Source organism: Peromyscus maniculatus, chromosome 8, assembly GCF_049852395.1.
Source record: "Peromyscus maniculatus bairdii isolate BWxNUB_F1_BW_parent chromosome 8, HU_Pman_BW_mat_3.1, whole genome shotgun sequence".
Lineage (NCBI taxonomy): Eukaryota > Metazoa > Chordata > Mammalia > Rodentia > Cricetidae > Peromyscus > Peromyscus maniculatus.
In genome coordinates, this window is record NC_134859.1 from 62,829,782 (window position 1) to 62,847,611 (window position 17,830).

Below are 17,830 nucleotides of genomic sequence, written 5' to 3' on the forward strand. Positions count from 1 at the left end.
GGGAAGCGCCTCCTCCCGCCCAGAGAATGCAAATTTCCACTTGGCTTGATGACCTGTAATTAATCTTATCTCAGTGTTCAACCCATAATTCATGCTGGAGGTTTGTTTTGGTTTTGAAAATGGAAATGGAGTATCCTGAGAAGTGAGCTCGCTTTGATCTTGACAGGTAAAGTCAGAGTCTGAAACTCCCAGAATATTTACTTAGAATGTGTTGATCGGCGTTAAACATAAGAGCCGCGGCCAGTTCCAGAGGCTTGGGTATTTTATGACTAATTGTTATAATTACTTGCTTGTTCAGACACCGGTTCCCCTGGCTACAGAGACAGTTTGTGAAAAGAAAAATGGAGATTTGATCAGAAGTTTAAATAGAAACAGGTTCTGCCTCTCCCTCCCAGGCTCCACCAGCTTTTTTCAGTGCTGGAGGTGGAACCAGGGCCTTGCAGCTCATACTGGGCAGGCCAGCACCGCCACTTAGCAGAGCCCCCAGCCCAGAAACACTTGGGCTTTCTAACTAACTAGGGACAAACTGAGAGAACTCGTCGGAAATGGGAATGTGAACAGAAAGGGAACCATCAGCTAGCTGCCAAGCTGCCCCTGGGGTGGGGAGTGGGGTGTTAGGGTGTGGGGGTGGGAGCAGACTGTAGCCTCACGGCACAGTTGGGTGCTGAGGTGCCACACACAAGCGGCTACCTGCTCAGCTTGGGATCACAGCGCTTATGTGCTGAGGGCAGCTTCTGGGGCACTTTCTGTCCGTGGATGAATTCAAAGCCTGTCAGGAGGAGGGCTGCACTGTAATACTGACCTCCTTTGCTGTCTCCCTACCCCGCGGGATAAAAATATCTTTTAGAAAAGCTTTCAGGAGAGAATTCTTAGAAACCAACTTAACGACCCGTACTTCTCCATCCTGGACCAGCTTGCTCTCAACCATTGTTACGGGAGGCAGGTGTTGGGAAAGGCGGGGCGGGGGGGGGGGGGGGTCTGGACAACCATTGAGGTCGGGAGGGAGTCAGGGGACCACCGGGAGGGAGCCCAGGCCAGGCGCCTTCTGGAGCCGGACTGGCAGCTGGAAGGAGTTTGCCTCTAACTGGGAAAGGCAGGAGAATGAGTTGATGAGAAGCTTGTTTTGTGGCTTCAAGGGGTTGTAACTTTGTACCCAGGTGCTGTGATCAAAAGTAGGGGCGCAATAGAACCCTAGAAAGTAAAGCTGATGGATAGAGACCGACCCCTGTGGAGAAACAACCTGGCATCTCTTGTTGCCCAAGGGATGCTCAGACCAGGTTTATTTTATTTTTATCAAGTTAGAAAGCACTGGGTAGATATTTCAGGAAACCAGAGCTTTATGATGGGTGAGATAAAAATAGAGACTAGGATATCATCCTTCCAGGAGCTGCTTGTCATGGCTGCCAAGAAATGAAGACCGTACCTTAGGGGCTGAGCCCCTGGCACCCTGGGAAATACACATCGCCCCCCGAAAGCACCAACCCACACGCTCCCATCCTTGCTACAAAAGATGCCTAAGGCAAAAAACCAAAAACACGGCATCTGGAACACCTGTTTGGCTCTCGAGGCTGTGGCTGCCTCTTGCCTTCCCCAGGGCCTGTCCTCTGAGCTGACCCACCCTCCATCCAGAAATTAAGTGTGAGAAAAGTTCTGGCGTTGGTGCTGGGGAGCAGTCCTCTAGGCAAGACAGAAGAGAGTAAGAGGTGATGCGTGAGCAGACGCTGTCAGCTCTAGGCCGTCCTCACCCCCGGGGACGCTTTCTACACCCCGTTTGGTCTTCAGGCTTTTCTGTGTGGAAAACCAAGTTCAAGTTCAACATAGTTTTCTCTTTAACTATATTGTTATAGCAGCATCCTTCCTGCCCCCCACCGCACACACAGATACACACAGACACGCACACACAGATACACACAGACACACACACACACACACACACACACACACACACGAATGTATGTGCTAAGTAAATTTAAATCTAAACATTTGCACAAATATGTATATATAAATATATGTGTGGATGATGAGGGAATAAGTGGCCATGTTTCAAGTTCATCAGGGCTGAGGCTCCAGCTCAGTGGTAAAGCACGTATGTGGCCCATGTGAAACCGTGGTTTCTTCTCTAGTACCACGAAGAAAACGGTCTATATCAAGTCTAGTTTAGGTCACACAGTGGAGAGCAGGCAGAGTCTGGACATGGGCACCAGCGAGCTGGATGAGGCTCTGTCTACACTGGTGTGTCAGAAGTCCCTGTTCTTCTCAGTGGCCTTTGCATCCTTGAGTCTGAGGGAGGATGGGCAGGGTAGACCCAAAGACATGTTCATACAATGTGCATGTATACCCTATCTACATGTAACCAAATTATCCCTTGTTTCTTTAAATAGTTTTGGCAACAATCAATCCTTTTAAAACCCAAAATTTCCACTTTACAGTTAAAAAAACCCAAAACATTGAGCACAAAACTCTAATTGCTCTCATCTCCTGGTGCTTGTGTCTAAACTTTGCCAATATTTATATCCACGGTGTGTTTGGGTTTTTCATTCTGTGTATGTGTGTGGGAACTCTGCATATGCTAAGCAAATGCTCTGCCGTTCGGATATATGCCTAGCCCCTCACGGTATTTTTGTCTTCACATCTGTCTGTAGAGAGAGTTATGGGCTGTAGAGAGTTATGATGTAGCTCAGTTGGTAGAGAGCTTGCCCAGTGTGCAGAAAAGTCAGACAAATTCAAGGTCATCCTTACATACATGGTAAGTTCATGGCCAGTCTGGGCTTTTTTGGTTCCCTTCGAGGAAGCCAAGGAAAAGAAAGGGAAAATATCAGGTTTCCTGAAAACCCTAGCAGAAAGGAGCTGAGCCTTTGCTCTCCTCCCACAGTTGGGCTTTGAGGTTGGCGTGGGATCTCTGCCATCGTGAGAAAGGCTGAGTCCATCTCTAGAAAGATATGACATGATCCTAACGAAGCAGAGGCAGAGTTCTCTGTCAGGAGCGTGAAAGGAACGAGAGTGACCTGGAAGGTCTCGGCTGCTTCGAAGTTTATAGCAGGCAGGAGGTTTAAAGTCCAAAAGGGCTCAGATTTCTACTCCACGTGTAGAAATCTCATCCTCAGTCCAGAAGAGATCCCAGCTGCTTCCCTGCACCCTTGGGCCCTGAAATAAAGGTGCAGCTGCCAGGGTCCAGCCTTCTGCAGGGGTGCGTGAAACGGGGTCACCAGGCAAGTCTGGGCTCAGTGGCCTGCACGCTTTTCTTCTGGACAAGCACACTGGCGTGCTCATGGCTTCAGTGGCAAGTGGCTTAGCCCCAGAAGTTGCTGGCAGGTGGCAAGAAGTATGAATGGTGAGGAGTAGGGACAGACCCGGGCTACTGGGACCCGCAGAGGCTCACTAGGAAGGATGAAGGGTGGAGCATGGGTGGAATGGACATGGGTGGGATGTATACAGCTACAGACAGCTGGAATCTTCCTGGAGCCAGTCAGGAAGGGTGAGAAAGGACCCAGAATAAGGAGCTTTGGGCACCACCCAAGGGTGGTGTTCTGCCTCTCTTCTCTGTAGACCACCTTGGATGTAAGAATCTAACATCAGGTGCTCAGTGTAAATGGAGAGGACTGTCCCTTCTGGCAGGCAGGCAGACAGACAGACAGAAGCTCTGGCTGTCCTGTTTCCAGGCATGGCTCTGTGGCTCTGTGGGGGAACCTCTCCTGACATTCCTCTGGGTTACTGATAAACTACAGGGGGCATTTGTGTCCTTCTGAGTGACGCAAGTGCTGATTCTTAAGTAAAGCCTGTGCGCAGTCTTGATGATTTGCTATTTTTGTTTCGTTTCCTTTTCAAATTACTTGATGGTGATTTGACACCCTCCATTTGTTGAAAAGTTTAGGTGATTTTATTGACTCCGAGCAAATGGGCTGGCTTACAGATAAGAGCATTTGTAACCCTGTCACCTAAGATCATTAAGCTGTCCGATGGAGCTGCTATGATGGCTTAAGCCTGTAATCCCCACACTCAGGAAGCGGAGATAGGAAGCCTTGCTGTGAAAGTTCAAGGACTACCCTGCTGCAGGTTCAAGGTCAACCTGGGCTACAGAGTGAGACCTTTCTTAAACAAACAAACATGAATGATTAAGACCCCAAACACATAAATCCCTAATGTCTCTCTCCTTTCTCTGCATGCTTTTCCAACAGAGCTCAGTTTTATCACCGTAACGCGGGGAGGGGACTCAAAGCCAAACGTAAGAATTGGTTCGGGTCATTGGCGGATGGGCATCCGTATCATTTACTGACCAACAGGATGGAGACCACACCCTTGAATTCTCAGAACGTGCTGTCGGCGTGCAAGGACCGAGAGGACTGTCAAGAAAATGGTGTTCTCCAGAAGGGCATCCCCACCCCAGGGGACAGGGCAGAGCCTGGTCAAATATCCAATGGGTACTCCGCAGTTCCCAGCATGAGCGCGGGAGACGAAGCTACACACTCTCTGCCAGCTGCCACCACCACCACCCTGGTGGCTGAGATTCGCCAAGGGGAACGAGAGACCTGGGGCAAGAAGATGGATTTTCTCCTGTCTGTCATTGGCTACGCCGTGGACCTGGGCAACATTTGGCGTTTTCCCTACATTTGCTATCAGAACGGCGGAGGTTAGTACCATGGGCCACCAGCAGGGGCTCCCACCCAGGGCGGGCTGTAGAACCTCATGGGAAGCCTTAAGACAAGTCATGTCTTCACTGTCCTGTGTAGCTGGCATGAGTCCGAGAATGTGAAACCTAGGCTTTCATGCTGGTCAAGTCTCCTTTCAGCCAAAAGCCTAAGGTAGCCTGTGGGGGGCTTTGGGTTTGTGAAGCCGGACCTGAGCTCTCCCACACGTGGGTTTATCGTCTGTGTGGCGTCCTGCATTCGTCAGGCTTCTGTTAGTGAGTCGGAAGCAAGCAGACACTCGCCGCGCCGTGCCCGAGGTGCAAGGCCTGTGGGAAGAAACATTGGAAGGTGCCTGTAAGGCTCCAGACCCTGCGGGGACTTTGGGCTTGTGTGAGGTCAGAGAATGGCACTAGTGTAGGTCCAAAGTCTTAAGTTATCAGACTTGATGTGGTCCAAAGCTGAACCCAGCCTCAGTATGACATTAGTGCCAACCCCAGAGCAGGCATAGCACATTTACATCTCTTGTGTTGTAGATGCCTTGTCTTGTTCATTGTAGTGACCCTTAGGCCCTAGAGTAAGTTACATTGTTGACTGTATGTGTGACTTGGGGAGCCAGAGAGAGAGAGCAGAGCAGACTGGGGGAGATGGGTGAGTAGCCACTGACCCTCTGTGTGTGGACACTGGTCAAGATCAAATCAGTGGACATGTATTTTGACAAGCTGTTTGAGAGGCAACTATAGTGAGATCTGGGAGGTAATTCATTTATGTCATCCAGACTTCTGTGACCTAACACAAAGTTTCTTCGTCTTTTAGTGGCTGCTCTGTGGCTATGAAGGCAGTTCCTTGGGTCGTGGGAGGTTGCACACCTCTTGCGTGGGAGGATTGGAAATCATATTCTTCTTATCTCCTGTTTGGCAGGACCTTTAGCCTGAGCCTGTATGAGGGGCTGGATCCTTGGTGACATTTCCCACTATAAAGCCAATAGGGTAAATCCTTTGGATGAGTTGAGGGCCACCATAAAAACACAGTATGATTTTGATTCCCAAGCTGGGTTTGCTCAAAGCAACTGTAATTACAGGGAGCTTTCTGAGTCACACTGACTTTAGGTTTTAAGGGGTGAAGCACTTTTTAGGCAGGAAGGTTATCGGGGAAATCATAGCTGACTCGCCCTTTGGGCTAAATCTCAAGCTGAAGGTGAGCAATCTCGTTCAGCCATGCTCTCAAACAGTGATGGCCTGTGAGGAATTATTCTGGATCAGGGGAATTATGGACGTGCAGTCAAAATATCAGTGGTCAAGAGTCTAGAGTCGTAGGTAATACTCATGAAGGAGGATCCGGTTCCATGAATTATAGATGGTTACATCTGTGTGGATCACCGGACAGCTCAGCATTGTTCCCACACCTGGACATCTTCTTCATGAGGCCTGGGGTGGACCCTTGAATCTGGAGGTCAGTTTCTAGAGTCACCCGTGACTGTGATGTGTGACTCTGCTGGCACCTTCATCCTATGTGAGAGGCAATCAGAGCTCAGACAAAAGTGGATGTCTCCATGTGATGGTGAACTTTATGTTTAGAGGATAACTGTGCTGTGCTAGGCTTGTAAAAATCTCAATTGTTTGTAACTTGTATAAGCCATGAGGAAGTCGCTCCTACCTTGAACGTACCCTATCCGCTGGCCCAAGATGGATGCTCCCTGGTGCCGCTGAGCTATTCTTAAAAAATTGCTGATTGTTGCAAAATATTTTACTGACTCAGCTATTCTTATAAGGCAATGGGTCACAAAATTAAAGAGGCTAACTGCTAAGTTCTGCTGTTGTATGAAATGCCTGCTTACTTGGATGGCTGAGGCACCTGCTTAGACGTCTGTTATAAAATCAAGTCTTGCCCGCACCCAAACAGCATATGAGTTCATTTGGCTCCCCAGAATTATAACATTGTGGGTTTTGCCCTTATAGTCCTTTGGCTAACGATAGCCAGGGTCTTACCTAGAGAACTCTCCCCGGTTTAGTCCTGGCCAGACTTTTTAAAATAGAAAGGCTGGAATTTACTAAAACCCAAACTTGAGTCAGACTGGTGACTCTCTGAATGACCCCAGACCCACCACAGTCCTGGCCCCTGCTCTGTTGACTCTAGCCCAGCCTCTTTCTATTCCTCTCTCAGGCTCCTCTTTCTGGATTGTTCGCTTGGTTTGTCTTTTGTTTGGCTTGTTTTTGTTTTTGCTTTTCCCTAAGACAGTATCTGAGTTTTGTTTCTTGTTGCTTCAGTGAAATACCAAGACAAAGACAGCTTAAAGAGAAAGGGTTTATTTGGCTCAAGGTGCCAGGTTACCGTCCATCACCACTGAAAATTCTAGATGGCAGAACTTGAAGCAGCTAGTCACATGCATATGTGCATGGTGGCTCAGCTAAGTGTCCCCTTTCTATTCAGTCCAAGGACCAACCCATGAAGGAGTGCTGCCTGCGTTCAGGATTGGGGCTTCCCATCTCCGTTAAACCAATTAAAAAGTCTCAGCTGGGCGGTGGTGGTGCACGCCTTTAATCCCAGCACTAGGGAGGCAGGCAGATCTCTGTGAGATTGAGGCCAGCTGGTCTACAAAGCAAGTTCCAAGAAAGGCGCAAAGCTACACAGAGAAACCCTGTTTCGAAAAAACAAAATAAAATAAAATAAAGTCTCTCACAGGCCAATCAATCAAGACTTCCCCCAGTGTGGTGGCAAATGCCTTTAATCCCAGCACTCCTGAGGCAGAGGCAGGCAGATCTCTGAGTTGTGAGGCCAACCTGGTCGCAAAGTGAGGTCTAGAACAGCCAGGGCTGTTGCACAGAGAAACTCCTGTCTCAAAAAACAAAACAAATAAAAAGACTTCCTCATCGAGACTCCCTTCCCAGGTGACTCTACAATGTCAACAGTCATGCTAACTAACCCAGACTGGGCCTCACACTTGATAGTACCTGGGCGCTTTGCCTACTGCCATCTCCCACAAAGCACTAAAACTAGGCGACCTACTGTGAGCTCATCTCCACATCAGTGGGCTGATCTGGGAACAGATGTGGGCAGGAAGTAAAATTGTCTCCCTTCTGCCACAGGGGCCTTCCTCCTCCCCTATACCATCATGGCCATCTTTGGGGGGATCCCGCTCTTTTACATGGAGCTCGCACTGGGCCAGTACCACCGAAATGGGTGCATTTCTATATGGAGGAAAATCTGCCCGATTTTCAAAGGTAACTGAAGGGTCGCGGGGAGGTGCCGGGCAAGGTACATCAATGGCTGGGACCTGGGACTTAGTTCTTCAATCTCTCGGGCCTTATGGGTGTGAGCTGCCCTGTGAACGTGGCCTTTCTCGCCCACTGTCCAGGGATTGGCTACGCCATCTGCATCATTGCCTTCTACATCGCCTCCTACTACAACACCATCATTGCCTGGGCGCTCTACTACCTCATCTCCTCCTTCACCGACCAGCTGCCCTGGACCAGCTGCCAGAACTCCTGGAACACCGCCAACTGCACCAACTACTTCTCCCAGGACAACATCACCTGGACGCTCCATTCCACGTCCCCTGCTGAGGAGTTTTACCTGTAAGGACGGGCGAGGGAGGGCGTGGTCTGGGAAGGACAGGCCACACACCCCTGGAGCTTGGCATCTTTACCCCTCTCTTGGCAGACTTCCTTCAAACTGTTTCATTAGCATATATTAACTCTACACAACAGGTTCCGTTACGACATGGACACGCATGGCTATAACGTATTTTGCTTATATCCACCCCTATTGTTATTTTCTCCCCCTCATCCCCTCCCTAACTTGCTCCTCTTCTATGGCCATGTTTTTCTCTATTCTTTCTGGTGACCCATGAGTTCAATGAAGGTTGCTTTGGGGAGCATGGGCAGCTTTTCAGTGCTACACCACTGAAGAAAACGTCTTATCCCAGCCAACACTGACTGACAGTGGATCTTCAGGGGTGGGCGGGACCTCCCAGCACTTCCCCGCCTCCTGGTAGATGTCTGAGAGGCGAAGCTTCTTAGGATTAGGGAATGAATGCGAGTGTAGGGATGGCAGCATCGCTCCCTCCAGGATTTGGAGTTGGGGCTCTCAGTAAACGGCTCCCGACTGCTCCGTAAACTGACCCTTCCTTGACTCCGTACACCCATATGTCAGGCCAGATTGCTCCACCATGTCCGGACTGACCCTACCTTCGCTTCCCAAAGTTGTTCCTCTGCATCCTTGCTGGCTTCTCCTCCTCCAGCCAGTTGCCATGGAAACCAAACACCCTATTGCTTTAGTTGTTAAAAACTTGTTCCCGATTTGGTGTGCTGACTTTGTGAGTGGGACCTACGGTTTGGAAGATGCTTGGAGAATCGAGGATTTTTTTCTTTCTTAGGGTGTTAAAGATTAAAGCTGGGGTCTTATCCATGCTAGACAGTTGCTCTTCTAGTGTGCTATTCCTCCAGCCCAGTGGTAATTTTTTTTTTTTCGAGACAGGGTTTCTTTGTATAGTTTTGGTGCCTGTCCTGGATCTTGTTCTGTAGACCAGGCTGGCCTCGAACTCACAGATCCGCCTGCCTCTGCCTCCCGAGTGCTGGGATTAAAGGTGTGTGCCACTACTGCCCGGCTCCTGCCCAGTAGTATTTTTAACATAGGAATTTTAGGCAATAGTAGCCCAAATACAGAGCTAAGTTAGAGTGAAGGGCTTATTGCCTATATAGAAATTCCCATGTACTGGGAAGCTGGTCATGCCAGTCGAAAGGTTCTGGTTATAGACGGGAAGAAAAGAGGCAGAAGGTCTGGCTTTGGGCTGAATGCTCCTCCCAGGGCTATCCAGGGCTCTTTCAGGATGACCAAGGCCCATTCCCACCCCTCCTGAGGCTCCTCCTGGTGTCCACTATTCTCTGGAGGTATCACAATCCTGTGCTCAGGTGACTCTCTCATGGGCTCTTCTTTCTGTCACTCCAGGCGCCATGTCCTGCAGATCCACCTGTCGAAGGGACTCCAGGACCTGGGGACCGTCAGCTGGCAGCTTGCTCTCTGCATCATGCTCATCTTTACCATTATCTACTTTAGCATCTGGAAAGGAGTCAAAACATCTGGCAAGGTGAGGAGGACTCTGCTGCTGCTTGTCCTGGACCGCCCAGGACCCCACAATGTCACAAAAACTCAAGACTATTACTCTGGACAGCTACTGAGCAGGAGAAAATCAGTCAACACCAAACACACTATGATACCGTCTTCATCACATCTGTTAGCAGGTTCTAGAAATTAATATCATTTACATGTAAGTGCAACTAATTAAATGAAGGAACAATTTCAGCCCCTTTTAGGAAATGAATGGGGCAGGGGAGCGGGTTCAGTAGGGGAAGTACTTGCCACAGAAGCATGGAGACTTGAGTGTGTGTCACCAGCATGCATGTAAAAAGCTGTTCACAGCAGTGCATGGCCGCGATCCCAGCGTGGGGGGTCAGGAGGCAGAGACAGGAAGACCCCTGAGATAGGACTTACTGGTCCATCAGTTTAACTGAACGGGTGAACATCAGGTTCAGTGTGAGCTCAAAAAGTCAGGTGGAGACCAACTGTAGAAGACATCCCGTGTCAACCTCTGACCTCCACACATACATGTATGCACAAACAAAGCGTGTGTGTGTGTGTGTGTGTGTGTGTGTGTGTGTGTGTGTGTGTATTTCAAAATTCTTTTAGCCTGTTGGTATACTCAGTTACTAATATTGGCCATAATTTACAGAAAGCGAACCATGAGCCATATCCAGAGCTTTTCTACACTGGCTAATTCTGTTTGCTGCCAGATTCTGTCCCTACTGTAAAGATGTGGAGCAGGCTCAGAGGCAGGGAGGACCAGCCAGCAGATCGCTGCCGGCTGATTCTGCAGGCAGTGGGTTTTGTTATTTCTGCTAGTGTCTGTTTTCTTTTCAGAACAGCATCTCACTATGCAGCCCGTGCTGGCCATGAACTCATAGGAATCCTCCTGCCTCAGTGTCTCAAATGGCAGAATCACAGTAGTATGTTATACCCAGCCTCGGGCTTCTGCCAGGCCACGCTGCCTCCTAAAGTGACAGAATAAATGGACCCCCTTCCCAGAGGTCTCCGGTAGTAAAAGTCACTGCCACCGCGTGTCTCCCTTCTTTGCTGTCTCTGGGACAGTATGACAGTAACCTGTGTTTTTGTTTTTCACTCCAGGTGGTGTGGGTGACAGCCACCTTCCCTTACGTCGTTCTGTCCGTCCTGCTGGTGAGGGGAGCCACCCTTCCTGGAGCCTGGAGAGGGGTCGTCTTCTACTTGAAACCCAACTGGCAGAAACTCTTGGAGACAGGGGTGAGATTTTGAGGGAAAATCAGTGCAGTTGCCTGATTTTCACCAGAAAAAGCCAATTCTCGTTCAGGTAGGACAGTAGCGACAACTCAAATTTAATGTGCAAGTCTGCAATGAAACATCAGAAATACAAGTACCAAGAACACAGCATCTTGAGGCCATGGGACAGGACTAAGTTTAAATGCTAGGAGGAGAAATCACATGTATTTCACCCAAGAAGTGGCCATCCCCGAAATGGGCCTGGGAATACGGGCTTCTGCCCAGCACACAGCCGCACGGAGGCCGGAGGGGTGTTGCTTTGCTGGGCGGCAACCCAGGTCTCACCCTCCTCCTGTGCCCTCTCCTGCTGTGTTCCAGGTGTGGGTGGATGCTGCTGCTCAGATCTTCTTCTCTCTTGGCCCGGGCTTTGGGGTTCTCCTGGCTTTTGCTAGCTACAACAAGTTCAACAACAACTGCTACCAGTGAGTATGTGGGACTGCAGAGGGAAGCTTGGGAATGGAGTGACAGACAGTCCCAGGAGGGCAATGGTCTCAAACCCATCTAGACCCACACTGTGAGGGCATTGTTCCTCAGGGTGAGCACAAACCCCTGGCCATTCATCCGTGGCCATAGTGCCCATTCAGGCTGTGTTTCTCTTTACCCAGGCTATTCAGAGGTAGAGAAAGTCTCCAAGATACTTCCCTTTTGTGAGAGTCATATATATATATAAAGTAAGAAATTCTTAGTTGGGGGTGATAGTACATTCTATAGTCCTAGCCCTTCGGGGAGGAGACAGAAGGCCAGCCTTAACTACAGACTGAGTTCAACGTTGTGTTTGGCTACATGAGATCCTGCCTAAAACGAGACAAGTAACAAAATAAACAAGCAAACAAAACAAGGAAATGTTATGGCAAGATTATAAAACAATACAGCATACAGTAGTTAATATACTTTACCCTTAGCTGGCATGGTAGTGTACACACTCTTAATCCTAGCATTTGGGAGGCAGAGATAGGCAGATCTCGTGAGTTTACCTGGCCTACAAAGTGAGTTCTAAGACAGCCAGGACTACACAGAGAAACCCCGTCTTGAAAAAGCAAAATCAAATATATATGTTTCACAAAAATTTGAAACTGATTTTATATATATATATATATATATATATATATATATATACATATACATATATATATTATCGTATTGTAATAAGTATAATGATTGAACTATTTTGGCTTACAAACAAATGCCACGACAGTGGAAGAATTATGCTTCTGTATTTTAAACGAGGAGCATTACACTGATGTTGGCCTGAGTGTCACTAATCATCTTCAGACACTAAATCTTCCTGTACAGATGGCAATGCCCAGCAGTCCATTTATACTATTATGAAGGTAATAATGGGATTTATTCTCTCTAAAGATGGGGGAGGAGTTCACACACCCTCTAAGGCCTTGTGTTGGGATACCAGCTAAAGCTGTGTAATGAAGTCTTAAAGTATCTCCTCGGGAGTCTTGTGATTTTATTGAAAGATAATATTAAACTTTTAATTTCACAAACGTGAGGTCAAAGCCCCTTCATGGACCCGTCCCGCTAAGGCCCTGCTCCAGGGCACTGCCTCTCCCGGTTGTAGTGGAGAGGTCTGTGCTGTGCTGTTTCTCAGCAGGCCGGCCTTTCCTCCTCCCCACCTTTCTCTGGGGCTCATAGCTCTGCGGCCTTGAACTCACACTTCTCCTGCCTCACTCAGCCTCACTCAGAAGGCACATGCTACTGTACCTGGTTTATGACCATGTCTTCCACCATCCCTGACCTGCCTTCCCCATGCTGTGTGTGTGGTAGCCACAGTGTTTGAGGATAGGGATCTGGGAGATGTGGGGGTAGGTTGCCTGGAGGCCTGTCTCAGCAGGAGAGACACAGACAGGCATGTCTTAGACTCCCTAACACAGAGGTGTCTCAGGGAAGCCTGCGTTCTCCACTGCAGAGACGCCCTGGTGACCAGTGTGGTGAACTGCATGACCAGCTTCCTCTCGGGCTTTGTCATCTTCACGGTGCTTGGCTACATGGCTGAGATGAGGAATGAGGACGTGTCGGAGGTGGCCAAAGACGCGGGTAGGCTCAAGGGCTCTGTTTATGGAACTGATACACTTCGAAGCTCTAGAAATATGTAAACTTTTCAACGGTTCTCTTACATTTTCAAAGATTGGAAAGAAACTTAGTTGCCTTGGTGCTCTCAGCCCATCCATGCGTCCAGTTCTCTCGGTGCCCGGTGTGTGGTGGCCTTAAAAATATGACTGGTGTGGTAGCTTTAAAATCAGCAGGTTTGGGCACTGGGATGATCTCGTGGTATGGTCCGGTCTAGTAGGCAAAAAACCGCTAATCCTTAGAACTTCCCTTGTGAAGAGATAATAGGGTTTGAGAATGTGTTTGTCACACTGTCAAAAGGACTTTCAGGGCTGGGGGGTGGAGGTCAGTGGTAGAGACCTTGCTTATGGTGTTCAGATGCTGGAGTTCATACCGCAGCACCCCCAAATGTAAAAAGAAGGGGTGACTTAGAAATAGCAGGAGGTCCTTGTTCCATTTCCTGCTATTCTGGAGCCAAGAACATCACAACGGGACTCGGTCATGGCTGTCCTGACCCTGACCATGAAACATAGAATTGTCACGTACTGGAGCTTGAGTAGTCCGGGTCTTAAGTCCCTTCTCTCTCCTGAGTTGAAGACACGCAGTTTTCAAGGTGGATAATCTTCTCCATGGCTTTGCAAGGATCAGGTGTGGTGGGTGAAGAAGGCTTTGGTACTGACAAAGCCCGATTCCCTGCAGGGTGCTGTGTGAGAACTATAAACTGCTGGGGTAGCCGGGTTCTAGTTCGCCATCGCTTGGTGGGATGGGTCTCAGCGGCTTCCTCCTCCTCGTCCTCATCGTCCTCCTCTCTCCCTCTCTTTCAGGCCCCAGCCTCCTCTTCATCACATATGCCGAGGCTATAGCCAACATGCCAGCAGCCACATTCTTTGCCATCATCTTCTTCCTCATGCTCATCACTCTGGGTTTGGACAGCACAGTGAGTGGAGGTGGAAATGGGTCCGGGCAGATGAGTGGGAAAGGGAGCAGGACGTGGCTAGACTCCACTTCCTCTCACCCAAAACCCCACTGGTACTGTTTGCTACCTCCTGGTAATTCCCCTCTCCCCCTCCTCTTTCTCCCCGTTCCTCCCCATTCTGTCCCTCCCCCCATCCCCTCCTCTCTGCAATGGCGCCTTTTGCTCCGGGTACAGTACAGAGTTGTTATTGGCATAATGCAGGGAAAGTGCCTGGCGCAAAGGGCTCAGCATACGTAAATTCCTTGGTTTCCTTCTTGACCCCTGATGGCGCCTAAAGGCTCAGCGCAGATACTTGTAACTGTTAGCCATTCTCTCCCAGACACACCAAATGCTGAAGTTCTGTGTATTGTATTTTCTTGCCTGTGTGTCCTAAATGATGGGTTCCGATGATGGTATCAGATGGAATAGCCATGTTCACGTGCGAACTAGTGTTGGTCAGCTTGACTGTTCACATGGCAGTCTTATCTCTCTTCCTGTCCACTGTCCTTGAGGCACAGGCTTGTCCCAAGACGCGGCTGTGACCATCTGCATGCATCTTTTAGTTTGCAGGCCTGGAAGGCGTGATAACGGCAGTACTGGATGAGTTCCCACACATCTGGGCCAAGCGTCGCGAGTGGTTTGTGCTCATTGTGGTCATTACTTGCGTCTTGGGATCCATGCTCACACTGACTTCTGTGAGTATCAGGGCCTTTGGCTCCGAGTGGCCTCTGCTAGGGTACCAGTAATTCTACAAGCAGAAAGGATCCTTTCCTCCACTTCCACAGTGCCCTCACTTGGGGGCCTCAAGGGGTGTTGCTAGCACTCTTACAAAGCTTATCGGGGCTGAGGATGCGGTTTAGTGTTAGGTTGCTTGCCTAGCATAATGTGAGGTCCTGGGTTCAATTTTCAGCAGTGAAAAATTTGTCATCAATGAGAAGTTATTTCCACATTACCTGCTGGGAGATCTGTGCACAGCATGGGGTTGGCGGGGGGCGCAGGGCAGGGGTGGGGGGAGCTTAGTGTTTCACAACAGATCCAGTTATGTTTCAGGCTTGGCGAAAATACCTGGAGAGCAGTGAGGATTTTCATGTCCAGTCATTTCCACCTTGAGGGGTGCTTTGCGCTGGTGTCCTGGTCTGCAGGCTGGTGTCCTGTATGTCAGGCCACTTGGTCTCCAGTAGAGGTTGCCTTGTCAAGAAGTCAGGTCCTCTCCAGCCATCCCTTTCCCTCGTCTCTTTGTTTAGTAGCCATGGCAAATACAGGAAAGCGCACATCAGGTAGTGTGATATTGTGGGCCTGTGTCCTCCCAGCTCAAGCCGTGACCACAATGATTCCAACATTTTACCAGGTCAGGGTAAGGGGCTGCATATGTCTCAGAGGGGTCAGAGGTTAGAACAAGAAGGCAGACAACAGTGACCTACATGTCTGAGTGTTAAGCTGGTCATACCAGATTCAAGGTTTTGTTTTTGGTTTTGGTTTTTTGTTTCTCTGTGCTTTCCTGGATCTTGCTCTGCAGACCAGGCTGGCCTTGAACTCACAGAGATCCGCCTGGCTCTGTCTCCCCAGTGCTGGGATTAAAGGGGTGCACCACCACCACCACCACCACCACCACCACCACCACCACCAGGCTCTTCTTTCTTTTACTATGTAGACAAGGCTGCCTCAGCCTCCTGACTGCTGGGATTAGGAGTGTGCACTACCATGCCCAGCTTCCAGATTCAGTCTTTCCAGTTGTGGGTTCTCCAAGGTTGAGTCTAGAAAGCATTCAGTCAGTTGAAAGTGGATAGAGAAGCCCTTCAGAGTCTGTCTCTTACAGTGTGGTGGGTAAAACAAGGATGAGCTAGAGGGCTGAGTGGTAGAGCCTAGCACGCCCCAGACTGTGAGTTCAGTTCTCGGCATCATTTCAAAGAAATGTGCTCCACGGGGTAAGATGTCAGCTAGGCACACATTCAAAGGCCACTCCATAAGACAGGCCTGGGGTACTTAGTCCGAGTCCAGAGTGAGACTCCCCCACTCATCGCCCTCCATTCAGAAGCTTCTGCAGGCCTTTGGAATGAGTGGTTGCACCTCAGAAGACGGGTGACCACATCTGTAATCTCGTTCCCAGGGCGGCGCGTACGTGGTGACGCTGCTGGAGGAGTACGCCACGGGGCCCGCCGTGCTCACTGTGGCGCTCATAGAGGCCGTTGCTGTGTCTTGGTTCTATGGTAAGAAGCCCCTCCCAGGGAGGGTTCTTTCTGTATTAGCCCCAGTCTGCATGGAGACAGGCACTGATTTCATCAGAAGAGGACAGGCAGTTGGCCAAGTGTGAGCTCCTGATGAGTCTGCAAGATAATCTCAGCAGAGGGCTTTCTACAGCAGTCCATCATTTTCTCCACAGTAGACCACAGTGGCCACACCCTTGAGGGAGAACATTGTTCCTACTCTGGTTTTTTTTAAAAAAAAAAAACAAAAAAAAAAACAACATTTACCCAGAAGAGAGAAGCTCAAGTCAGCCAGTTCACCCACAGTGGAGGTTTAAGACCTGATTGTTTTGGGTTTTTTTTTTGTTGTTGTTGTTTGTTGTTTGTTTTGGTTTTTCGAGACAGGGTTTCTCTGTGTAGCTTTGTGCCTTTCCTGGAACTCACTTGGTAGCCCAGGCTGGCCTCGAACTCACAGAGATCCACCTGGCTCTGCCTCCCGAGTGCTGGGATTAAAGGCGTGCACCACCACCGCCCGGCTTAAGACCTGATTGTACAATGCATTACTGTGAGAGTGCCCCCATTTATGTTTCTCGAGCAAGACTCCTCTCCAGAGCAGCAAGCTAGAGCTTCGGCCTTTGTCTACTAAAGAGGCAAGAATATTCTTACTGGGTGTGCATTGGTAAATACCCGGGTCACTCCCTGTTGTCCTGGGATGGACTTTGACAAGGGTGAGAGGAGGTACAGGAAGTGAGCTGAGATCTATTGGCAGAGGTCCCATGAGCCCCTGAATAGGGGGAGGGGAGGGGACAGGCGTTTGACTTGAGGAACACAGGTTCAGAGACGTGTTGTATGATCAAGAAGCAAACATCTCATTCTGGAAATGCATTTGCTTTCCAACGTCCATGATCAATCGCTTTATCTCCATTGTCACTATGCAAAGAAAGTGGGGTGAGCACATGAACTGAAGATTTTAATTCAAGTGTGTGTGAGCGTAGCAGCCTGCAGAGGCCAGAGGACAGTACTGGCTTCCCTGAAGCTGGACTTGTAGGAGGTTGTGAGTCACCTGTTATGAGTTCTGGGAACTGAACTCAGGACCTAATTGAGAGGACAGGGTTCAAAGTCACTGTAGAGACCTGCCCTCGGAACCGCAGCCTTCCGGAGGAAGCAGCTGAAAGCACTGTCACATCGCACGCCCTCACCTGTCAGTGGGCGTCGTCACATCAGCGCCAGCAATCTCTTCCAGAAGAACCTGGGTCTTGACCTGGCATACGAATAAGCAATATTGTGGTTAAGCTGGGCGGTGGTGGCACACGCCTTTAATCCCAGCCCTCGAAAGCAGAGCCAGGTGGATCTCTGTGAGTTCGAGGCCAGCTTGGTCTACTGAGTGAGATCCAGGACAGGCACCAAAACTACACAGAGAAACCCTGTGTCAAGAAAAAAAAATTCCATTGAAGAGCTGGAGAGATGGCTCAGTGGTTAAGAGCCCTGGATGCTCTCCCAAAGGACCTGGGTTCCATTCCCAGCACCCACATGGTGACATACCACTGTCTGTTAACTCCAGTTCCAGGGGACCCGACACCCTCTTCTGGCCTCTTCTGTGGACACCATGCACACGTGGCGGCAAAACACACACACACACACACACACACACACACACACAC

General features: G+C 49.5%; 1 protein-coding gene across 2 annotated transcripts in view; it reads left to right on the forward strand.

The window, feature by feature from the left end:
- Positions 1-17,830, forward strand: part of Slc6a4 (solute carrier family 6 member 4) — a 34,787-nt gene that overhangs the window by 7,218 nt on the left and 9,739 nt on the right. For both annotated transcript variants that reach the window (XM_006977425.4, XM_076577592.1), the window contains exons 2-11: positions 4,176-4,627; positions 7,709-7,843; positions 7,978-8,197; positions 9,570-9,708; positions 10,803-10,937; positions 11,292-11,395; positions 12,892-13,019; positions 13,856-13,968; positions 14,550-14,681; positions 16,094-16,193. In XM_006977425.4, the coding sequence (XP_006977487.1) occupies positions 4,282-4,627; positions 7,709-7,843; positions 7,978-8,197; positions 9,570-9,708; positions 10,803-10,937; positions 11,292-11,395; positions 12,892-13,019; positions 13,856-13,968; positions 14,550-14,681; positions 16,094-16,193 (1,552 nt within the window). In that variant the 5' untranslated portion in view covers positions 4,176-4,281. The remainder of the gene's footprint in view (positions 1-4,175; positions 4,628-7,708; positions 7,844-7,977; positions 8,198-9,569; positions 9,709-10,802; positions 10,938-11,291; positions 11,396-12,891; positions 13,020-13,855; positions 13,969-14,549; positions 14,682-16,093; positions 16,194-17,830) is intronic.